General features: G+C 45.4%; 1 protein-coding gene across 2 annotated transcripts in view; it reads right to left on the reverse strand.

Annotated features, from left to right (window-relative positions):
• Positions 1 to 25758, reverse strand: part of SLC24A3 (solute carrier family 24 member 3) — a 489682-nt gene that overhangs the window by 53571 nt on the left and 410353 nt on the right. For both annotated transcript variants that reach the window (XM_059705440.1, XM_059705441.1), the window contains one exon: positions 6613 to 6687. In XM_059705440.1, the coding sequence (XP_059561423.1) occupies positions 6613 to 6687 (75 nt within the window). The remainder of the gene's footprint in view (positions 1 to 6612; positions 6688 to 25758) is intronic.

The following is a 25758-nucleotide window of genomic DNA, read 5'->3' on the forward strand; positions in this document are numbered from 1 at the left end:
TCGATTGTGCTGATGGTTAAGGAATGGATTATTCCTTACAGATTTTATTTTATTCTTTTTTTTAATTTTTTTTATTTTTTTAAATATATTTTATTGATTTTTTACAGAGAGGAAGTGAGAGAGATAGAGAGTTAGAAACATCGATGAGAGAGAAACATCGATCAGCTGCCTCCTGCACATCTCCCACTGGGGATGTGCCCGCAACCCAGGTACATGCCCTTGACCGGAATCGAACCTGGGACCTTTCAGTCCGCAAGCGACGCTCTATCCACTGAGCCAAACCGGTTTCGGCTATTTTATTCTTTTAAGACAAGTGTTGCATATCCTTCTGTATCATCATGCTCTCTCTGTGACTAAAAGAAGACAAAATAACTTCCCCCATCCCTTCCAGCGGTATTACTAGGGTAGGAGACAACCCGAAATCAATTTTATGTCCTGAGACAAGAAACCGTGCCCCAGTCCCACCCAGTGACCACTAGATGGCGAGCGCATCACAGCCCTCAGGCTTGTCTTTCTGCCAAGGCAGCAAGGTTTGAAATGAAGTCAGTCCAAGCCCATTAAATCTCCTGGAAGGAGGGCAAACACCTCAAGGCACACAGCCTCCTGAGGGGCCTTCAGCAAATCCGCTGCTGTCGCAGGGCAAGGTGAGGTTCTGGAGGCAGCTCCCGCCTGGTGCTCTGAACTGGGGACAGGTGGATCCCTCATCCTATGCCAACGCTCAGTTCCCCTGATGCCTTGAGGTTGAGGGACCAGCTGGGTCCCTTCAGAACTGACCCGCTCTTTTCCCAGTCAGAGTTTTGAAAACAGGCCTTGGGAAAGCAGCTCTGTGAGCTCTGCTGGGGGTGTTTGGGGCCAGGCACTGGGTCTGCCCGCTGTGGCCACACGTGGGCAGTGCTGACTGCTACCTGGATCCCAGCTTTGTTGCACATGGCTGGTCAGAGCACCTGCTCTCTGACCCACCCGTGGTTCATCCAAAGCCTCTTTTGGCTTCGCCCAGAGCTTTGCACGTGTTCCACAGATGAATTAAATGGGAACAAACAGGAGTGCATTTCTCTTTTCCTCCGGGCGTCAGAGAAACAATTGGGTTCCATGGAAATGAGCTTTTCAGACCTGGTGTCTGCTCTAGAAGCCTTCTAAGAGAGATGGGCCGCCATCAGGCAGGTGGATCCATGGATGTTAGAACACCCCAGGGAACTGCTAAGGGAGTGGCACATTCAAGATGGCACAGTAGGGAAAAGACGAGCCAGGATTCGCCCAGGTGAGGGAGCAGGAGTGGAGAGGCCGGCCGGGCTCTGTGCAGGGCGGCAGGTGGCAGTCCCTGTGGTGCACGCCACCCCTGGTTTTGCTCACGGTAAGCTGTAACCATGGAGCAGGACGGCTGCACTGCTGAAGCTAAGATTGCGTAACTGGTATTATAATCACTGGCGCCGTTAGAATTTTAAGCAGTGAAAATAATAGAACTCGACGCCATCATTCTCTTTCAAGAGACTTCGGAACCTGGAAAATCTCCTCTCTTTTACTGGAGATATAACTGTTTCTCCCCCCCAGACCCTACCCACGACAGCGTGGAGACACACACCCTCAGATGTGCCCTAACGGAGTCCTGACTTCCTCAGCTTCAGGGCCAGGGGTGTAGACAGCTAAGCCAATGCGATTCCATCCGAGGAGGAGTCAGATGGAATACGCTGGGGAGCTGCTGCTATGCACCGAGATGGTTTACACTGGAAGGGTAAAGGGTGTTGGGAGTTGGGCCATGAGCACCTCTGGCAGGCAGACTTGACAGCGATGGGGCTGCAGGAGGCTCAGAGGGTGATGAGCCAGAGGCGCAGGGCCATGGAGGCCAGGGGCGTTAAGGATGACCATCCACATGACCATAAGATGTCTCTCTCTCTCAAAGAAAGGCCAAGATGAGAACATTTCTGGATGGTGTTACATTCGGTGAAAGAGTTCCAGGAGCGGGATGGTGGACGCTCTTGTCTTCCATCTAAAAAGCTAAGGGTAAGTGCCGCAGACATGCTTCTCTAGGGCGGATTGCGTGGTAGCTGAAGTAACATCAGGATGACTTCAGAGACAGAAAGGCAGATTTTATTGGAGAGAAAATCCGAATTCTTTGCCGGGGTGGTGTAGATGTATCATCTTAGACACCTGCTCTGGTAAACCTGACCTTTTGGCAAATGCCTGAATTTCTGGAGCCTCGGTTTTGCCATCTCTGAAATGGGGCTCCTGTAGTCGCTAGCTTGTATTGTCTGGAGTATTGAACTGGGAAATCGTCAACAGACCTAACAGAGCTCTCAATCCTGTATTAAGCATGGAGGCTATGCTTGTTAACACTTACAGATGCTGTGACGATGTAGGTCTATTTTCTATGGGAGAATTTGCTCTCTAACAACTGCTCTCCAGGATGATGGGCACTAGTCACCTATGGCGACACAAATGTAAATGAATTAAATCAACATGTTAGGCCTGTGGTCTCATTAGCAGCATTTTGAGAGCTCAGTAGCCACATGCCTAGTGGCTGCCATGCTGGACTGTGCTGCTAGGCCACCTCTGGCAGCCACTTGAGTCATCTCTCTTTGTCCCCACAGAATTCCCTCTAGAGGGGAGATTGCAATGAGCCCTCTGGGGGGGGTGGGAAGGGGAGAGAGAGAGAGAGAGAGAGAGAGAGAGAGAGAGAGAGAGAGCAGTGTCACCTCAAATGAGCCTCACTGCTGTGCTGTATCTTGCTCCGGTCGCCCTGATGGCCTCCCAACTGGTGCTAATGGCTCACCTGGCCCTTCTCCGGGGAGACAGCACTCCCCAGTCTGGATCCTGACCCTGTCCAAGTTATCCTGAAGCTGTCTGAGGCCTATCGACTCCACGGAGGTTTCCCTTCTGTTGAGGCCCACGTCCCCAGTCTCAAAGCAGAGATGAAGGGTAAAAATAAAGTATTCCTTTTAGGGCAGCTGTTAGACCGAGGATGTAATGAATCATTTGCATTTATGTAAATTGCATGATTATGTAAATTACAGTAACATTTCAATAAGAGAGACTGCGGGGCCTGCTGGAATTTGGAGCAAGGATAGGAGTGGGGGCTGGAGCTGTCTGTGGTGAAAGTCCAAGTGGGGAGTTACGGGGGAGGGAGAGAAGCAGCAGGAGGGTCCCTGAGGACGAGGAGACTATTTATTGGGTAGATGCATGAAGGGACATACTCCAAAGAGCCCAGAATACTCCCAGGTCTGAAAGGTGAGACTTCTCTTCTAGAGACCACAGTTACGGGCCACCCTCCCGGCCACATCCTGCTTCTCCAGGGCCGGAAGCTTCCCTGCAGAGAACGCCATCAGGGCTGCAGGGGAAAGGCTCCGAGGCACGCACTGTCCATTTGTGAAATGATAACTGCCGTAGGCAATACCATCTTCTTAATTTCTTCCCTCTCTCCCTAAAAACCAACAGTGAGCACACCAGAAAACAGCACAGAGCAGCTACCTAAGTGAACTGAGTCCCTCGTCTCAAAGTGAGCTGTTAAGCTCTGCTGGTTTCAGAATGCACGCATTTGCCGTACTCTCATGGTTTTTTTCTTGGCTGGGTCCATCTGCACCAATTTCCATTTTAGCTGTTTCAGGATTCAGGTAGCACCGACTCCATTAGCACCCTCCTGGCCCAGTGGCCATGAGCATCCCTGGAGAAGTTATCTTTCCCGCTTTTTGGATCCTCTGCTGGGCCTGAAGGACTGCCCCCAGGGACATAGATAAAAGTGGCATCTGGTCTCATTTAGTGCAGACTTGCCCTCTGGGTAAACTCACTCTTCATTGTATCACCTCAGGGGACCGGCAGTCCAGTCTTCTGAACAGTTCAGAACCATAAAAAGGGGAAGAAGGGGTTGGGGAACCCTAATTGTTAAAATAAATTGTTCAGGTGATTGGTAATTATTTGTGGATAGAAGGAAAGGCTTTTAAATACAGGAATTTTAAATGCACACGGCAGGGTCCTGTAGAGAAGCTTAGTATTATATAGGAAGGCCAGAAGGAAAGTGATTTTGTCACCATGACATTAGGGGAACACAGAAAGAGGAGACCAGGAAACCTTGACAAAAAGACACACCATGCGTGAGCAGCAGCAGCATAGCGCTGGGCATGGGACAGATTTGGGGATACTGAGAAACCTCCATTGCCAAGTGCCACTAAGCACTGTCTTCTGGGTATAAGACTTCTACCTTTCATGATGGTTTTACGTTTCATGTGATAATGACCCTGGGGATGGGCAGCAGTCAGAAATTCACAGCCAAGCAGCCACTATGCCTTGCTTTTGAGAATCTCAAAGTTTACTCTAGAAATGGTCATGGCCATGCAACAGCCAGCTATCTGGCTATCCAGGTCTCTGGAGGAAATGGTGTCCAATGGTATTTGAAGTTCAGCTTCTCAAAGTGCAGTGTGGTGCTAGCAGCAGAATCACCTGGGAATGGGGAGAGGGTCCGGGTAAAGTGCAAATTCCTGGGTCCTGCCCCAGAACCGCTGGATTAAGACCTCCGGTTGTGCATTCTGAGTAAGCACGCTGGGCATGTCCGGGGCACACTGAAGCTGGAGGAGCGCCAGTTAAAGTACCAGGAACCAAGCCCAAGCCCTGAGGACCCGAACTTGCCTTTCCCCATTTCTTCCTAACAGGGAGAAATGCAATTTTTCTCAAAACACAAATCTCTTGACATCTGGTCTTTAAACACAGTTCACCTTCAGGGAACTGCCGGGAAGTGCTTGCTTTTGCACGTTGTTGCCATGAGGGGGGATGCAGAGCTGCCGTCAGCCTGAGTGTCTGCTCAGCTCTGCCATTCGCCCCCGCACATGGGGGCCCAGAGACCCCGCTCCAGCGAATGGCACCTGCAGCCTGAAGCACAAAACGGCTTTACTTCCTCACTTAACACCTCATTAGCAACAAGTGCTTCTGATTCATCTCGGACGTGTCAGGATGAATTGTACAGAACACAGGTTATTTCACACGCAGACCAGGAGGTGTCAATGCTGAAAACTGAGGACTAAGCTGAGGCCCGCACGTCTGCTTTGGGGAGCGGACGTTGCCAGGTCTGTGCTCCTGGCCACGTTGGCCAGGGCTGTTGGTCTCATCACCTTGTCTTTCTGAGCGTGGTCATCTCTTTCTGGAATTCAGCAAATGTAGAAAGCTGCATACCCCACCCCCTAACCATGCCTCTTTTAAAAAGTAACTTGCAGAAATATCCTAAAATACCCCAAGATGGAAGAGCACAGCGCACGTGATCAGCGCGGTTCCTGCACCTCTGCGGGGAGTGTCAGACAGGCCTGGGCGCGGGGAGCAGAAGAGTCTTCTAGAATTGGGGTGCTCATACCTTTTCCATGGGTTATAACTGAGGACAAGAACACAGAGTCAAGTGTGTCCTTAGGTTTCCTACCCAGGGGCTCAACAGCGTCTTCAGGTCCCACGTGAGCTCTCCTTCAGGTGGGCCTCCCGCTCCCCATTATCAATGGCCCCGGAATGAGGGGACTTGGCTCTAACCCAAGACCTTCACTGTGATCCGTAGGTAAGAAAACTGTGACCCGGAGAGATTGATTTCTCCGGGGACACGGAGCTGGTAAGGGCGGGGGATGGGGGGGGGGGACCAGAATTAGAAGTTAGATCTCCCAACTCCCATTTCAATTCTTTCTGACTTGCCAGCCTTCTCTGGGACAGCATGGTTGCCACGCTGAGGAGTTTGGTTTGCCCCCACAGCAGACATAGAGCCACTGACCACTGAAACAAGGGACCCATTCCCAGGTGTTCTTTGTGAAGATAGCACTTGGGATGGATTGGGGGGAGCAGTGAGAGGAGGGGGGCAGCGACACTACTCATTGCAACACCGACCTGGGATGATCTGCTCAGGCCGGAGATGTAAAAAGCCTCAACTGATGGGTTAAGGAGAACACACTGGGGGGATTTTTGCAAGATGAAGATCCACAGGACAAGTAAGCCAAATGAGCATAGTGGCAGGTGGGGGAAAGGTGAGTTTAATCATTCCCAGGGTGGGTGGCAGGATAGGAATGGGGGCCGAGACATAGGAAGAGGGCCGGCCTTGGAAAATCGTCGTCAGTTTAGAGACATGTTGAGTTTGGCGGATGAAGATGTGTAGTAGAGAGTTTGCTAATCCATGGCTGAATTTCAGGGAGCTGCCGCTGTTAAGAGCACAGTGTAGGGGTGTCCGCACAAAGGTGTTAACGGCGACGGGCGCTGGGGGAAGAGCAGGGCAGTCCTGGGAGTGCGTACTGAGTGAGAGGGAGAAGTACGGTCCAGATCCAGGGACGCTGGCGATGAAGGGAGTTACAGAGGAGCCGGTGAGGAAAGTGAGCGGGAACATCAGGAGATCACAGAAAAACAGCAGGGGCTCTCATGCAACCAGATAACCACAGGTGACACTCCTATTCTGAGCTCCAACTATCAGGCGAGGGGTGCTGGCTGATCAAAGTCGCTGGGAGAGAGAAAGACCGTCTCCAGGCATGGACACCCATTCGCTCGTCTATCACCAGGCACCTCAAACCTGCTCCATGCAGAGGAGCCGCACATAACCCTGAGTGGTAGGAAGGGTGGTCCGGAGCTCAATGTAAGGGAATTCAGGCGAGGTGGCCCCCACACACTTACCACGATGAGTGCAACCACAGACAGCGTGTAGTAAATCGAATCCCTCAGCAGGCACCAGGAGGACAAAGCCACAACCTGAAGGAAAAGCGGGGGAAAGACAGTAAGGAGCAGGACAACCAACTGTGCAAAGGAGAAAACTTGGCTAGTATTTCTCTTTCCTGTCCTTGACCAGTCAATCTGCCAGTCAATATGAATTTATTGAAGATCGTTAGGTGTATCAGTCTGGACCTTCTGGAAAGCACAAGCCAAGATGGGATTACACCTGCCCCAATTTTATTAGGGGGATCGGCCTGTGAGAGAAAATGGGGAAGCAGTCAGGCAAGCTGGGAGTGCCACCCAACATGGCTCGGGTCTGACGTGTAAAGGAGATGGGAAGGTTGGGTGGATGCATTGCAGGCGGCAGGGCAGTCTGAGGAGGGTTCAGGAAGACTGAGGGGGACCTTTGGTGCACAGCCACCTGTCAGAGGAGTCCCGTGTTTCCCAGGAGCCGGTCAGCCCTAGCATCGCTAATGTCCCATAAGGCGATGGGATCAGCAATCTTATCCCATGTCCTTTGTCAACACTCTAACATCTGCCACAGCCCGAGCTCCTGTGTGGAATGAAGACCCAAAGCTGTCCTTCAGAAGGGACATGGGCAAGCCCGATGGGCACTCCTCTCCTGGCACTCTATTCTCATCTCTATTATATGCCTAGCCTCGTTGGCATTTGACCCCTGGTTTAGTCAGAAGTTTGAAAGATCAATTTGCATATTGATCTGGAGAAAATGTGGTCCTTAGGCAGTTGGGAAATGTCCCTTTAAAGATACCATGGCTCTGCTGAGCTGATGCCGACAGGCAGCTGTGTCCACACTTCCTTCAGGAGAAGGAGGCCCCTGGGTATGACAAAGGAGAGTGGAGGAGCCAGGGCTGGGCACTGCACAGAGAAGAGACTGGGGAGGGGAGGGAGTCAGGGGTGCCAGGGTCAGACTTTTATTCTGAAGGAAAAATCATGTCTCCTTGATATGTTCTTCAATATCTCTTTTTGAGGAATACCTACTATTATTATTATTATTATTATTTTTTTTTGCTTTGCATGTAGGTCTATGCTCTCAGACCCTCACAAAGGAATTGGGGAGATTCCATAATGCCATGACTTCCCTGGGATGTTACAACTTCCTCCCGCCTCCCTAGAAAAGTGTCAGCTACCCCTTGGCCACAGGATATAGCTGGCTGTCGTTGAGCTTGGCCTGGTAAGTGAAAAAGGACAAAGCAAATGCCAACACTCAGCTGGACCAATGACAGGCACATGCTGTACCAAACACAATAGGAAAAAGGGGTTCCAGGGACAAGGCAACCTTTGGTGCCTTTTCTCTCCCTGGCTGCTGTGTCAGTCTATACGGAAAAGACCAGCAATGTCAAACCCGAGAAGGCTTTCTGGATTCAAATAACATGAGAGCTATGACTTAAATAGAACCATAAATGAATAATGAGTCCCGTCGCTTTCCATTAACACGTTCTTCCACGTGTTATACGAACGCTTAGGTATTTTCTGTTGCTAATTTTACCTTGTTAGGTTTCATATTTGCGGGTCTAAATTACAGATGATGGGGTTGTCAAGAAGAGGACGGGTGCTACAAAAATCACTTTAGAACAAATATAAAGCATTTTTTTTACCCTTTTATATTCTCTCCTTATATTGTCAACTCTTAGAACCGATGGTCCTCCTTCACCAGCCACAGAATGGATTAAACTGGACTATAGTGTTCACTTTCCAGTAGGTCACAAAAGATTGTGAATATTCACTCAACTCATTAAAATTAGACACATGGAGTTAAAACATGTAGCAAGTATAAATTCTGAATTTCTTTAAAAATATTTTTATTGATTTCAGAGAGAAAGGGAAAGAGAGAGAGAGAAAGAGAGAAGAGAGAGAGAGAGAGAGAGAGAGAGAGAGAGAGAGAGAGAGAGAGAGAGAATCATTAATGATGAGAGAGAATCATTGATTGGCTGCCTCCTGCATACCTCACACAGAAGACTGAGCCCACAACCCGGGCATGTGCCCTGACCAGGAATCGGACCGTTCATAGGTCAACACTCAACCACTGAGCCACACTGGCTGGACAACTCTGCATTTCTTTAAAAAAATCACTTGGGCTTTTAGTTTAAGATGGCAGGTTGGACACATATTACTTTTGCTGTTTCTCATTATATCATAGTAAGATAATAGTAAAGGGATTTTTTTTTTTAGAAAAAAAAAAGACATAAACCTGCAAGAAAAAGAACAGAAGAGCTGATTAGAGCAACAAAATTTTGGAAATTTAAAAACAGAAGAATCAATAGTCCTTCAGCTGGAAGTGGGCAAAGCTCTAGATGTATGGATGAAGGTGAGCATAAAAACAGGGTAACTGGAAGACTGCTCAAGAACCTAGTACCTAGACTTCCTCCACCACTGCAAGCAGATGAGTGGCTGCACACCCCACACCTTAACAGAAAACAGGATACCCAGCATTTGCAGAGCAGGAGTTCCAGAAAACAGAGAAATGTAAATAATCAAATAAATAATTCAAGGGAAATTTCTAGGAGTTAAGGATGTGCATTTTCTGAGTAAGAAGAGGGCCCTCTGAGTGTCCAGCTCAATCGGTAAAAAAGTTGTACACCAAGGCATGTCATCAGTAATTTCAGAATATGGGGGCACAGAAAGGTTCTAGGAACTGAGAGAGAGAGAGAGAGAGAGAGAGAGAGAGAGAGAGAGAGAGACAGGATTATATACAAAGGGTCAAAACCACAATGGCTTTTTATTTCTGAACAAAAGCACTGGAAGCTAGAAGATAATTTTGAAGATATTTGAGAGTCTATGTCCAACCAATTGTTCATTTAAAAGTGAGAGAAGATTAAAAAATAAAAAGAGCTTGTCTCAAAAACTTTACTTTTCATGCATCCCTTCTCAAAAAGCTACTGGAAGATGTGCTCCACTAAAATAAGGGAGTAAACCACTTGTTACATAAAAATATGTTACAATAACTCATCATACCAGCTAATAAGAATCTGATATAATAAAAAGGTAATATGCAAATTGACCATCACTCCAACACACAAGATGGCTGCCCCCATGTGAACACAAGATGGCCAGCAGGGGAGGGCAGTTGTGGGTGATCAGGCCAGCAGGGGAGGGCAGTTGAAGGGGACCAGGCCATCAGGGGAGGGAAGTTAGGGGTGACTGGGTCAGCAGGGGAGGGCAGTTGGGGCGATCAGGCTGGCAGGGGAGCAGTTAGGTGTTGTTAGGCCTGTAGGGGAGGGCTGTTAGGGGCAATCGGGCTGGCAGGGGAGCAGTTAGGTGTTGATCAGGCTGGCAGGGGAGTGGTTAGGGGGTGATCAGGCTGGCAGGCAGGCGAGTGGTTGGGAGCTAGCAGTCCTGGATTGTGAGAGGGATGTCTGACTGCCTGTTTAGACCCGATCCCGGTGGGGTCCCAGGTTGGAGAGGGTGCAGGCTGGGCTGAGGGACACACACACACACCCATGCATGAATTTTGTGCACCGGGCCTCTAGTCTATAATAATACGTGAGGAAAAACTTCAGAATAGTGAAGGAAGATCCTAAAAAACAGAAAAAATGAGATTCCAAAATTAAACTTTTCTATCAGGCTTAGAAAATAACCTAGCCAGATTAGAGGTCAGAAGACTCAGAAGTAATGAGGCTGAAAGCACAAAATTAATGGAATATCTGAGAATTCTGAACCCATGGAAAGGATACTAGAGGGCTCTGGGAACAGAACATAGAAAACTAAGCAAACAAATGAATAACAAAAAAGGTAATTATAAACCACAGGGAAAACAGACTTGTGCAGGAAAGGAAGATGAATTATTAAGTATTAATGGCTCAGCTATAAATAATGGTCACAGAGTCATAGTAAACTAAGCATAGACTACTGTGTAACCAAATTTATGATATTACTAGTTGGGGAGAATGGAGGAATGGGCAGAAAGGGCAGGTGGTGCTAAAATAGACCTAAATCCTTCTCTTCCATACTGTGAGTTCACTGGAGAATGTCTGAAACTACAAAATCAAGTAATTTCTGTCAAAGAAAGTTATTTAGAGATATTGAGCAAGTAGCAGGAACAACCAATCTAATGAGAAATATTCGCCTCAGAAGAGTGGGAAATTGGTGCTGGGGGGCTGGAAGATGGCTGTGTTTCTGAATAAGCCTTCTAGATCGGATTGCCTCCTTAAACTCTGTGCATATATAACTTTAATAAAAATAAAAACTAAAATAGAAAGAAAGTATGATACAAGTTATCCACTTAGATTTACTATGTAAAGAAATAACACTGCACTAGGTCTAAGATGTGAAGTCTGGATGCATAGTGAAATAGTTTATCTCTTTATAAACAGAATAGCTTTCAATGTCATCAAATATCAGTTCCAGATTCAGAACCCACACTTAGCAATACCAATTATTTTCTCTATAGAACCAATAAACTAGAGGACAAGTAAGACAGAGTAAAACCAGAGAAGAATTTCTTTACACAGTCCAGAGCAGTAATTTTCAACCTTTTTCATCTCATGGCACACATAAACTAATTACTAAAATTTCGAGGCACGCCAAAAAATACATTATCCTTTTTGCCTATATGTAAAAAAATAGGTATAATTTTGATTCATTCACACTGGATGGCTATTATTATGTTGGCTGTAGCCATTTTTTAACGGGGGGTGGGGGGGTGGGGGGGGCTGGAAGATGGCTGTGTTTAATGGACTATCTGAGAATTCCATTAGGCTGGCAAGGGAATGGTTAGGGAGAAAACGTCAGTGTCCCTGACTAAATAATCAGATATTGCATGTTTTAAAAATTCTTGAAAATCATTGCTCTATATTGGCCCACATAAGGAAAAGTTGCGGGTTCAATTCCTGGACAAGGGCATGTACTTGGGTTGTAGGTTTATTTCCTGCATGTGGGAGGCAACCAATTAATGTGTCTCTCTCACATCAATGTTTCTCTCTCTCCTCCTCCCTCCCTTCCACTCTCTAAAAATCAATGGAAAAAAATACCCTCGGGTGAGGATTAACAAACAACAACAACAACAACAACAAATCACTGCTCTAGAGAGCATTGGTTTTGTTTGTTTTTTAATTTAAATTCGTTGTTGTTTAAAATATTACATAAGTCTCCTTTTTCCCCCATTGACCTCTCCTTGGCCACCCCCACACCCAGCACATGCCCTCACCCCCCTCTTGTCTGTGTCCATTGGTTATGCTCGTATGCATGCATACAAGTCCTTTGGTTAAAGCGTTGATGATTCTGTGGTCTCTATAGTAAGGGCTATGACCATGACCTCATCTCCACCTCTACCTTACCTTTCTGTGACCAGCACTCGCCACAGTGAAAAATATTTCTCTCCTGTACTTTTTTTATTTCTGATTATGGACCTTTTTTTTTCTGCATAAAAAGACCCTTTAACATTTCTTGTTAAAGGCTGGCTTAGTGGTTGTGCACTCCTTGTATTTTTGCTTGTTTTGGAAAATCTTTCTCTCTCCTCAAATCTGAGTTTAACCTTGCTGGATATAGTATCTTAAGTTGTAAATTCCTTTCTTTCAGCCCTTTAACTATTTCCTGCCATTCCCTTCTGTTCTGTGAAGTTGATTCTGAGAAATCAGCTGAGAGCCTTATGGGGTTTCCCTTATATGTGACTTGTTGTTTCATTCTGAATGCCTTTAGGATTGTATCTTTATCTTTATTTTTTGCTATTTTAATTATGATATTCTTGGTGTGGGTCTCTTTGGGTTAATCTTGTTTGGAACTCTCTGTGTTACCTGAAATGTACCTGGATGCTTATTTCCTTCCCCAGATTAGGAAACTTTTCAGCTGTTATTTCTTCAAATATTCTTTCTGACCCTTTCTCTCTCTCTCTCTCTCTCTCTCTCTCTCTCTCTCTCTCTCTCTCTCTTCTTCTGGAATTCTTATAATCTGAGTGTATAGGAATGTCAGGGCACTTGATGTTGAGATCTCTTATACTATCCTCATTTTAAAAAAATATTTTTTCATTTTGCTCTTGTGTCTTCTACTCTTCTGTCTTCCAGGTCTCCAATTCGTTCTTCTGCATTAACTAAACTGCTGTCTATTCCTTCTAATGTATTCTTTATTTCAGTTATTGTATTCTTCATCTGATTGGTTCTTTATTACACTTTACATCTCTTTGGTAAAGTACTTTCTGAGTTCCTCTATTCTACTCTCAAGTTTGTTGAGCATTCTTATGGCTGTTTTTTATTCAATTCTTTATTAGGAAAATTACTTACTTTCCATTTCATTAGGGTTTTTCTCCAGAGTATTTTTCTTATTCCTTCATTTGGGGCATATTATTTTGTTCCCCCATTTTGTTTGACTTTTTGTGTTTGTTCATATGAGTTAGATAGAATAGCTATTTCTCCCAATCTTGGAAACATTGTCTCTGTATACTGTGTTGGATGGTTTTTGCAGGTTGCTTGTAGTTGGAGTGGGTGCTTGGAGTGCCTGGTGTGTTACCTGGTCTGAAGAAGTGGGTTCTGGGTAGGCAGCCTGGTGGCTTCCATTTCCGTGCCCTTCTGATCCAGCAGGGCAGCCTCGTATATGCACGTAGCTGCACTTTGCTTAGTTCTGTGCCCTCTCTGAGTGGTGCAGACCCACAGGCACACAGCAGTACCCCATTCACTCCACACAGGCAGCCCTGAATGCATCCCCTGTTGCTTTATTTGTCCACAACCAGAAAACATATCTGATACTTTTTTAAAAGTAAGGGAATTCAGAAGGATTATCTTATTCAATCCTACAGCAACCTAATAAGGTGGGCACTGCTTCCCTCATTGGCCAGCAATACGGGTTTGGCCAAGTTGAGGGAGTTGACCAAGATCCTACAACTAATAGCGGGGAGGGGCTGGGATTTGAATTCAGGAAGTTTGAGTCTCAAGCCCCTGTTCACATATATTAAGCTACAGTGCTCACTGAGGACAAGGATGAAAAGCAGGCACCCATTTGTGAGGGCTTCCTGGAGATGTTCTTTTCTCCATGACTTCAAGCTATTAGGCAGCTGTGTTGGAGACAGTAGCCAAAGGAGGAAAGAGTTGAAGGTGAGAGACAAAAAAAGCAGTGACCACAGCTTCCTTTAAAAAATATACTGCTTTAAAGAAACTTAGGGCAAGCGACCAAAGCAGAATAGTTGCCATAGGACCATAGATACAGATATGATTATGGTATGGACACATCCTAAGACAGAGAGAGAGAGAGAGAGAGAGAGAGAGAGAGAGAGTCAGTGAACCTGAAATTACTCTGTTTAGCCATATTAGTTAAAAAAGAACACCAACACAACACCAATATAGCTCACTGTTTGGTGGTTGGATGTTTTTTCCCCACAAACGTGAAAATCCTGATGCTTGGGGGCTAAGTGGTTCCCTTTGCTTCTCAGCGAAGGGTCTTTCATCTCGAGAAGGAGGCTAGCAACTCTATGACGCAGACCCTGAACATACTTATTGGCAGAGAGGAACATGTTCGCACCTCTGCATCAACATGGAGGCTCTTTGGCAACTGTTGGCAGGTGTCCCCAACCCAGAGCAGGGGGGACAGTGATGAGAAGAACATGGTGCTTCCTCAGCTCTTTGTAAAATGGCTGCAAGGAAGACAGACAAGCCATGCTGGTGAAAAGACCAAAAGAAGGGTCCTGGGAGAAAACCAACAGTGAGTAATTCTGCCCTTGACCTCATTAATCAATAATACAGATGGTGCAGATTACAAAGGGCCATCTGCTGGCAAACCCCTCCATAAATTAAAGCCAGAGGCTCGATTTCCCCTCGCTAGCACTAGGAATCCCTCCCAGCTGGGATTTCATCTTCATATTTCTTTTCTATTTCTGGAGTACATTTCACACTTTTTTTCTATGAAATGTGCAGCTTCAGTTTCCTTCTTATAATTCCATTTAGTTTCAGTGGGGCAAAACGCAGAAAACAAACAAACAAATAAAAAAACCCTCACAAAACAATCCAACAAGAAAACAAAGAGACAAACCAAAAAAATCTGCACACTTCTCAAACAGAGGAAAACATTCTCCTTTATTCTAATGTTGAGTGATAATCTTTTAAAATTCTGACTCCTTCTAAGAGGCTGAAAGTAATTGTTTATTATAAAACTATATATTTTCTGTATGTGGATATGTATTGCAAACCTACGTATATCTATTTATCCAATATAATAAAAGCCTAATATGCAAATCAACCTACCAGCAGAACAACCAGTCGCTATGATGCACACTGACCACCAGGGGGCAGATGCTCAATGCAGGGGCTGCCCCCAGCCTGCAGGGACACTCCATCGCCCTGCCAGTCATCCCCCAGAGGGAGGCAACCAGCGGGGGCAGGGGGTTAGGGGTGGTAGGGACAGTGAGCAGGTGGCACCAGGCTGGCCAAGGTGGGTGCCAGCAGGGGCCCCCCTGATCACCCTGCTGGTCACCCCATAGATCGACCCTGATTGCTGGCCAGACCTAGGGACCCTACCCATGCACAAATTTTGTGCACCGGGCCTCTAGTATATGATAATATGATAATATACAAACATAGTATATAGAGTGGGACAAAAGTAGGTTTATAGTTGTATGAGAAATAATACAATAATTAATAAATAATAATAATAATACAAGAATAAACTCTGTTTCCCATACTCACAACGGTAATCTACTTTTGCCAAATCCCATAAATGGAGATTTATAGTGTATATATAACACAATATAATATATATGATTATTTTTCTTGGTGAAGAACCGAATTTGACATTGCAGGCATTTTAAAAAGCACAAATATCCTCAAAATTGTAAGCAGTTTGCATTTTTTTAAAAAACCACTGAAGCAGTCAGAACACTTTAATAGTTACATGACAGAAAACGTAAACTGCTATAGTCTAAGAGAAATGTTATTTCACACAGATTTCATGGAAAAGGGATTTGAAAAATCATAACATGAGTTTCGTTCCAAGCTTTTGAGCTGACACAGTTTCCATAGCCAATTCTCATCTCAGGGAAGAAAACCACACCATGTGTAGCAAGGATGGGGCTCTGGGATGCCCCCACAGAACCCGAGTCACAGTGGCCCTAGGGTTCAGAACAGGTAGGGTCTGGCTTGCGTTTCCCTCCGACGGGGAAGTCTTGGCACTACTGTCTGCTCTTTATTCAAGGACACCTTTTAAATCCTCCGATCCAGGGAAAATTCTCTAAAATACAAATGGCTCCTGCTTTCTAGACGTTTACTGTCAGAAATGCAGAGTAATAGTCAGGCCATGTAAAAAGACCACCACATGCTTTTACAAAACACGATGAACTTCTGCTTATTAATCTTCACAAACATGCAAATGAGTTCATGTTTGTAATTTTATTTTTCGAAGAAATCACATTCTGAGTTCTCGTTTTGTGTGAAGAAAACAAGTGACAAGTGAACAAGCTGCTGCTGGAGAGATACTTAAATAAAACCGAGGCCCCATCGGGACAGTGGAGACGTACAGATGTTGATCCCTTGACTGCTCTTCATTGATTGTGCTGAACAACAACCACAGACGCTCATAATGGCCCGGAGTGCCCGGGACTCAGAGTGCCTTCTCTATCTTCCAAAACATTATGTGCTGTCGTTTTCATGCTAAATGTAAACATCGCCTGCGAGGTCTTCACAATTCGGTAGCTCAGAGTGTCCTCGTACATGTCACAGGGGGTCAGCTCTGCCTTAGGGAAGAAACGCTGTACTGTGGCCTGCCATGCTCCTGGGGACTCCGCCTCTCACTCTGGGAGGACGTTCTACTTTCACTGGCAGGCACTGCTGCACCAGCACCCAGCACCCAGCACTGCATTGAGCAGCACTAGGTACCCGCACGGGGTACGAGTCTGGTGAGTAAATGTAAGGTATTTAGGATAAATTCAAGTAACCGGATATGCTAGCTTGGACTCCTCTAGAAACTGAGCCTGAGGCACATGGCTTATTTGGGAGGTCATTCTAGGAAACATTGTTAGTGGGTGGGGGAAGTGAGGCAGGAACAATAAGGAAGTTACAGCAGGGTAACTGGGGTGCAATCTTGGTGGGGAGCTCTGGGAGATCACATAGAACATGCAGCTCTCTTTGTCTCACTTAACTGGAGGGGAAGCTGGGGTATTTTTTTTAAAATATATTTTTATTGGTTTCAGAGAAGAAGCAGGGGGAGGGGGGAAGAGAGAGAGATAGAAACATCAATAATGAGAGAGAATCATTGACTGGCTGCCTCTTGCATGCCCCCTACTGGGGATTGAGCCTGCAACCCAGGCATGTGCCCTTGACCAGAATCGAACCTGGGGCCCTTCAATCCACAGGCCAAGGCTCTAGCCACTGAGCCAAACCGGCTAGGGCAGAGCTGGGGTATTTACCCACCCACTCCCACTCATTGGTTGAGGGCTGCACCTGGAGTTTTAATTCCCTGGCACTTGCTGTCCCAGGGGCAGTGACTAATGAGAACCCTCAGGCAGAGAAACGCAGGTTCTGGCAATTGGAGGTCAGGCTAGTTGGAACTGAAATGGTAAGGGTGAGTGGCCACAAGTGGGCCACAGGCAGTGTCTGTTCTACCCCCAGACATGGATTTACACAGTAATCCAATAATCAGATAATCCCCCATTCTCCACCTCCCACCCCAAATTTTGTAAGCTTAAAAATGCAACCCAATCCTCTCTACATACAGTTTGAAAGCAGGACATACTAACTGAGGCTGTTGTAAGTCCAGCATAGTGTCCCCCTCGGACCAGGGGCAGAGTCTGAAAGGGTAGAAGGGCGCCTGGAGGCTAGGACATTTCTGTTTGTTGATCAGGGTTCCAGTCTGGGTGTGCTCAGCTGTGAAACTCATTGAGCTGTACTTACGATATATGCACTTTTCTGAGTATAGGTAGTCCTTCAAGAAAAATGTTATTTAAACAAAACAAAAATGCAATTACAAGGTTGGGTGTTAATGTTATTATTACATATTAATTTTAATAGTAACTTAAACTACCCTATCACGACTTGGAGTTGACTTATTCGTACAGTTGCCAGATAAAATACAAGACACCCAGTTAAATTTCAGGGGAACAATGAGTGATTTTAAAATATAAGTATAATCTCAGATATCACCTGGGAAATATATTGGTTGCTTCTCTGAAATGGAAATGTAACTGGGTGCCCTGGATTTTCATTTGCTAAATTTGGTTAACCCTACTTATTAGATTTCGGGGGTTGGTCAAGAAAAGGATTTTGCCTTTCTTTGGATATGCACAAGAGAGGAAGTTTAGTGATTCTGGAGTAAACACTCTTAATACAAAGGAAAAGCTGGACATTTCTATGTTGCCTACTGATCTCATTCTAGATACTGCCTGCTGTTTTATTCTGGTTGTTTGGGCTGCTCAGAGATTTTTTCCCCTTTGTTTCTTGTTAATTGCAAAAACTGCCAACATCTACATTGTATTTTTGGGGGGAGGGGGTACTTTCCCACAACACCAAGACTCTTAGAGGCTTCTCTTGGAAAGTCTGAAGACCTGGCAGCCTGGGGGTCTTCTGTCACATGGAGCTGTCAGCGGTGCCCTGTGCAGGGAGGACATGCATTCCTCAGGGTGCCACACTCCCCTGCACTCTATTGCCCCCACGTCAAAGGCCAGAGTCTGCTTACTTTCTGCTATTGTTTTCCTGAGACCCGACCACTTCCCTCATTTATCTGGTAGACCCGGGTCTGCAGGAATATGCATTTGTGGTCCCTGATGTAAAAGAACAACTTTAATCAGTGTTGACAATGCTGAGCACACCAGCTGCCATTTCTTCACAGTCTGTGAAGAAACTTTAAACATTCTGTGCTATGTGCCCTTTACACTCTATGAAACTGTGTAATAAAAGGCATACGATCAATAAAAAATTACACAGAAACCAACTTATTGAAATCCAGTTATTAAAACTTTTGAGAAATGGAGATATAGTAAATACATGTGTTTCTCTATGACTAAGAGCCAGGAAAATTCCTTATTATAAGAGTTAATCATTTCAACGTAATGATGAATGGAGAGAGAGCCGAAGTTTCTGCAATCACTGTAATACAGTACAAAAGTACCTCACATTTCTATTGGAGACAAAGGCCTAGGTACTGCCAATGTCACTCTGATTTGCTGCCTCATGAATAATGAAATGAAATGTTAAATGTCAGTGGTTAGTAAAAATAAAGATGTATTTTTTTTCTCATCCAAGTTTACAGACCCCCTAATCTAGTTTTTGGAAATGGAAGCCCTGAGGCTCTCGCCCTTAGTTCCTGGCTTTGAGTCATTTAATTAATTGTCCCTCCATCAGAAAGGGGACGGGAGGGAAGGTGGCTCTCAGTCCATCTGTGCACGGTGATAGCAACTCGGATGGAGAAGGTTGAAATTAAAGGCAAAAACATTGTTTGGGGCTATCTTTAGATTTCAATTTTGTGGACTTTCTGTTTTGTCCATTATTATGGAGAGAAACTCTGTTATATTTATGCAGTTTTCCAGGAAGAACTGAAGTGGCTCACAACATCCTTTCCTATCTCAGCTTGGTAAGTGCAGAATGGGAGCCATTCCTCTGAGGGCTGGAGAGCTGCTCTGCACGACTCGCTATTTACCCTGTGGGCCAGGACAGCTTGGTACAGATGCACCTCTCAGACCACACTCTCAACCCGCTGGATCAGAACCTGCATCTTAACAAGACCCCCAGGTGCACGTTGCAGTGCGAGAAGTGCTGGCTTAGAGGACAAAAGTCCCCAGTGTGAGTCGCTCTTGTGGAATCTATATATATAAAAGGCTAAGAGACTGTCTGACTGTCCGACTGGCCGCTAGGTATGACACACACTCACCACCAGGGGGCAGACGCTCAACTCAAGAGCTGTCAAGCTGTGGTGATTTGGCATCGTGGTTCTCAGGTGATGCACTTCGGAACCAGAGAGGAGGGAGCCCAATTCCTCACAAGGCCACGTGATTCCACCTTCGGCCATGGGTTATGTTGAGAAAGGGCGAATAGCAATATTAAAATATTTCTTCTAATTTATTTACTTTTAATGTTCCATGCACAGGGCCACTAGTCCTATTCTATATAATAAAAGGGTAATATGCAGATAGACCGAACGGCAGAACAACTGAACAACCATTTAAAGTGTAATATGCTAATGATATGCTAACACTGCTCAACCGCTCGCTATGATGTGCACTGACCACCAGGGGGCAGACAGTCAACTGGTCGACCAGTTGCTACGATGTGCACTGACCAGCAGAGGGTAGATGCTCTGACTGGTAGGTTAGCTTGCTGCTGGGGACTGGACACGCTGTGGAGCCCTTCCGTGGTCCCTCCCCAGCCCAATTGTGCACCGGTGGGGTCCCTCAGCCTGGCCTGCGCCCTCTCACAATCTGGGATCCCTCGGGGGATGTCAGAGAGTTGGTTTCAGCACAATCCCACAGGCCACTCCCCTTGGGAGGGTGCCAGACTCAGGGCTCATGGTTGGTGGCTGCTGCTGTGGCAGCATGAACCTCTCCAGATCGGGACTGATTAAGTGCGAGCCTGTGGCAGGCACAGTGGGGCCAGGATGAGCGGGAGCAGCAGGTAGGGGCTGCAGGTGGCATTGGACTGCGGGTTTTCAGCCTGATCCCTGCAGGCAACCCAGAAGGACCCCACCTGTGCAGGAATTCATGCACCTGGCCTCTAGTTGAAATATAAAGAGAAAGAGACTGGTGAGGTGGTCTGTGGCAGTGGGCAGTGGTCTGGACCTGATGTGGGGGGACATGGGCAGCCAGTTAGGATGTTTGCAACTGGGTGTGTTGGAGCTGCAGTTGCCAGTTAGAAGCAATGCGTGTATGGGAGTTCCTACTTCCAATTCTAGCACCAACCCTGCTTAAGCTGCTGGGGAAACCATCCCTTTGCACAATGTAGAGCAGCCTGCCAGAAAACTGCTCTTTTCCGAGTTCTCTACTCCAGTATAAAAGAAATGCAAGTCAGAGGGTGCTAAATTTATTTTTAAATTTATGCCATTTCAGGTTAGTATCGGGATAAATGTCAGAAGCAAACATGTCCTCATTTAATTGACCAGAAAAACTAAAAGGACAGTCTCAAGCTGGAGGGATCATTTCGGTGTCCATTAAAGGATCTCCAAAATGATGCGTGGCTTCTCTGTGTTTGAAGTGTTGCCATGTCCTGTGAGTTCAGAGATCGGACTGCTAGACCATGTATGTGAGTTTAAGCTTCTGCAAGTATGACCCTGTAAACTTATACTCATTATTACATTAGAATTTGGTGTCTATAATATTACCAGATGCAGAAACTTATGTTTATTATTTTGTCAGAAAACCAGTAATGAAGAGCTGGGCATCGATGCTCCATTTCCCTCTAGTCCAGTGGTTCTCAACCTTCCTAGTGCCACGACCCTTTAATACAGTTCCTCATGTTGTGGTGACCCCCAATTTCATTGTTACAAATTGAACATAATTAAAGCATAGTGATTAATCACAAAACCAATATGTAATTATATATGTGTTTTCCGATGGTCTTAGGCGACCCATATGAAAGGGTCGTTCGACCCCCAAAAGGGTCACGACCCACAGGTTGAGAACCGCTGCTCTAGTCTCTCTGAAAAGTAAAATGCTGATGATACAGGGGAGAGGAAAATAGGAGGGCCAGCTGTGTGTCAGTCCACGGACTTGGATGTAAATTTAGAAGTGTCTGCTTCATACTTGGAAGGATCCACATTTCTCTGGCTTCATCAGGTTAGAGGAGAGGAAACCTGGATTGTGCACCTTTAAAATTAAGATTTCTCTCTACTGTTTGACCAAAAAAAAAAAAAAAAAAAAAAAGAAAGAAAGAAAGAAAAGGATTTTTGCAATATCAGGAGCTAATGTGACTTAGAACAGAGTGAGTGTTCAAAGGAAATGTGGGAGGCCACCACACGAGGGATCTCCGTGGGTTGGAAGAAACGTATCTGCCCCCCTCAGGGTGGATGCAGAGTCACACTCTGCTCTCAGGCGCGTGCAGTCATACTGAAAACACTGGTTGCTATGTCTGTGTGGCTCATCCGGCCCCAGTTCTTCTGTCGCGCAATCTATTTTAAGTAATTCCTGTGACTCAGGTGGGGACAGCAGGTGACGTGCATGAATCAATTCTGCAGCCAGGGCAAACAGCACAACAAAAACCCTTTCCCCAAAGAGCCAGTTCATTTTGAGCCCAGAGCATGGAGAGAGCTTATCTCCCTGGTAGTTACATTAATTTTTCATTTTGCAAATGACCATGTAAGGGGAGAGTAGTTAGTACCTCAGCTGTTCAGGGGATCAGAAATGTCATCAAAGTGCAGGGGGAAGTGAGGCACCGGGGGCACGTGCTTTCCCTGCGCAGGGGACGCTGAGTCAAGGGTAGCTCTGGGGTCAGCGGCCTGGGCCTGGGTGTGGGGCCCCACCCCCCATCTGCAGAGCTTCTCCCCAGCTGCCCCCTTCATGTGCTGTGCGATCGGGAGCATGGCCTATGCTCTTCCACATTTCAGTTTCCCACCAGGAATGAAAATATACCACCCCCTCCCCCTACCACCCCCTCAGCAGTGTGTAAGGACCCAGGCAGGAATGTCCCTACGATTTGGGGGGGGGGGGATGTTGGGCATGTACACATTTACATAGTGCCTTGCCTTGGAGCGCCCCCTCTCATGCCCATGAAAGAAAAAGCCTCTCTGAATGATTTGGGGCCTCCAGGGACCTGGTAATAAGCTGTTTCCCAGGAGGTCATGGCCTGTGAGGGAGCCCCTCCCTAAACCAGCCGACATCTTAAAGTTGGTTCTTATGTGCCAAACATGGTGCCAAGCACTTTACATGTTCTTTACAATCTTCTAATATTCCCATTTTGCAGACGAGACAACTAAGGCTTCATGAGGTTCACAGTTTGGAAATGATCAACCTTGGCTTCCCACTGGAATCACCTGGAAGCTCCATGAGACACTCATGCCTGAGTCCTCTCCAAGATACCCACTCCCAAGACGCTGAGTTAGCTGAGCTGGGCTGTGGCTTGGCCACTGGGATTTTTCAAAGCTTCCCAGCCGCTTCTACCATCCAGCAGGGATTGAAAGCACTGCCCCACCTGCTACGACCTGTTAGACCGAGGGGTCCAGGTAGTCAGAAACGAGAAACCACCTGGCACTCGCCCCATGCACCGTGGGTTCATACACCAGCACCGTTGCCATCCAGTACTCTGCTTATAAAATAGATCTGTTTTAATATCTCTCTTGGATTTAAAATTTACTTTGAGAGCCACATCAGTATAAAACAAGAAGTGTGGAATTGCTGGATTTAGCTTAATTGCTGGAAAGACTCAAAGGCTGGGGGCCCGCATCTCCAGAAGGGTTGTTCTCTCACATGACTCAGCTGGGATCTCCGCTGGGGATCCTGGCCAAGGGTACCACGGCCATTCCCTGTGGTCCGGGCTTCCTCACGGGAAGGAGGCCTCACCTCAGGGCAGGTAGACAACTTCAGTGGGGGTCAGGGCTCCAAATGCCAGTGTCCCAGAGAACAGGCAGAAGCTGTAGAGCCTTTTATGCTCTGGCCAGAGACGTCACATAGCATCCCTTTACTGTCACAAGGCTGATAAAACCTAACCGTTGTCTGGAGCTTTTACGTCGGATAGGAGTATTGGTGGGAATGTTTTAATGTTTCCCTACAGATAAAAAAAAACACACAAAACCTTAAAATAATAAAATGTTTACATAAAGCCCTAGCTGGTTTGGCTCAGTGGATAGAGCGTCGGCTTGCAGACTCAAGGGTCCCAGGTTCGATTCCGGTCAAGGGCATGTACCTTGGTTGCGGGCACATCCCCAGTAGGGAGGTGTGCAGGAGGCAGCTGATCGATGTTTCTCTCTCATCGATGTTTCTAACTCTCTACCCCTCTCCCTTCCTCTCTGTAAAAAAATCAATAAAATATATTTAAAAAAATGTTTACATAAAATTAAACATGCATCTGGTTGCATAAGTTATGCATATTTATACAAATTACCTCCGATGTTGGGAGAAACTAGGGTCCTACATTGAGTTTTCATAAATATTCTTATTTCTATCTGATTTTAAATTAAAAGTCCACTGAAATTTGCAGATTTTATATAACAAACTTTAAAACATAAAATTGATGATTATGGTTTTAAAAAATCAATCACTACAACTGAGTATGAATGAAAGTAAGTCTCCTGCTCCCCTGGCCTCCCTTCCGCCCCAGGCTTACTCAGCAGAGGGAAGCATGAATGTTCCTGCCCTTAGTTATTTTCGGTGCCACAGACCAACACCAAATAATTTGCCTCTACCTCTGTGTCATGGTCTCTGTCATGAAGACCGGCGAGGAAATGACACACTCCTGCCAGCATTGCTATAGCAGGATTGCAGAATGGTGAGAGGACCCCAGCCAGAATCCCTGAGCTCAAATCCCAGGCCCAACATTACTATCCATATGGCCTTGGACAAGCTGTCATTCCACATCTGTGCCTCAGTTTCTTCACCTTTAAAGTGCGGGTAATAAAGGCATCCCCTCAATTGTTATTATGAGGCTCAAATGCATCGGTATATGTAAAGAGGATTTGAACTCTGCCTGGCACATGATAAAGTCTATCTATGTGTATAATAAGTGAGGGGCACATAGATTCTCTTTTCCTTTCCCCTCCTTCTCTCCTGGATGTTAGAGTTAGTTCTTCTAGCGGGTATCACAGCCATTTCCCACCGGTGTGCCACAAGAATTTTTAAAACAGCTATCTGACTATTTAGTCAGAGGCAATGACCTCTTTTCCCTTAGATTGTCAAATGAAAAAATGACAACAGCCCTGGCTGGTGTTTCTAAGTGGTGAGAGCATTGGCCCATGCACTGAAGGGTCATGGGCTCGATTCCTAGTCAAGAGCATGTACCTGGATTGCAGGTTCGATCCCCAGCCCTGATAGGGACGTGTGGGAGAGGCAATTAATGGATGAGAAACATCAACATTTCTCTTTCCCCCTCCCTCCCTCCCTCCCTTCCACTCTCTCTAAAAAAATCAGTGGAAAAAATATCCTTCAGTGAGGATTAAGAACAATAACAAAAAAATGACAAGAGCCAACACAACAATAGCTGTTCACCAAAGTTAATACCTTTTGTTTTTTTTTTGTCAGATCGGCAAAATATATTTTTTTGGTGTTCTGCAGGATTTTAGTAATTAGCTTATGTGGTCCATGAGATGAGAAAGGTTGAAAATCACTTGGTTATCTTAATGAATTTATACTCATATTAAGAAAATGAAATTGCACATATTAAAACATTAAATAGTACTTGAGTCGATAATGAAAAACAACAGATCCTGCCTCATCCCTCCTATTTCCCAGCGTTACACACTTTTAATTATCATTTTTGGTTCTTTTAGTTCTTATTTCTAAAATGCCGACCAAAGGGATCATAATCTTTTTAGATCTATCCACTTTAGACATCACTTATTGAATCCCTCTATAAAAAATGAGAATTTAGCTCATTAATGTTATTCTCTACATTTTCTTTCATTCCTAATATTTGAAACTTATTATTATTAGGGCTAGTCTATCTTTGAAGTATTCCTCCTCTCTTCCACATCCCATTAGTTTCTGGAACTACTTCTTGATTCCATATTTGGCAGAACAAGAGTGTTCATATCTCTATCTCCAGCCACCTCCTCACTCCACCTTCTACTTTTAAACTTCTGTCAGGTATAACTTGATTTTTGTACTGTCAACATTAAAATATGTACATTCTAGCCTCTTACCTCTTTTAGTTGTCTGTTTTATCTAGAGGTTGGGTCTAAACGTGAAAAAAACACAATAAATCGCATTTATATTATTACTATTAGTAATTGAATATTGCTCACTGGAGAGCCAAATAATGTGCTAGGAATATAATCTTTTATTGGTTTAATGTCATGACCCACTTGTCATTCAAAATATAATATTCTTGTGTCAAGATAAAATGAGTCTATTATCTCAAACATCATCCTTTGAAAAATTATTTCACATTTTAGTTTGCATTACATGTTCATAATACCTTTCTTGTGTAGATTTTGGTCTTGGAGTTGGAAACTACATTTCTTTCCTTGTTGGAAGACTCAACGTGTATCTTCTTATAATAACAACATGAGAAGATACTTATATATTTTACATGTCTTGCAATTAAT

The sequence above is a fragment of the Myotis daubentonii genome, chromosome 8 (genome assembly GCF_963259705.1).
Source record: "Myotis daubentonii chromosome 8, mMyoDau2.1, whole genome shotgun sequence".
NCBI classification, from domain to species: Eukaryota; Metazoa; Chordata; class Mammalia; order Chiroptera; family Vespertilionidae; genus Myotis; species Myotis daubentonii.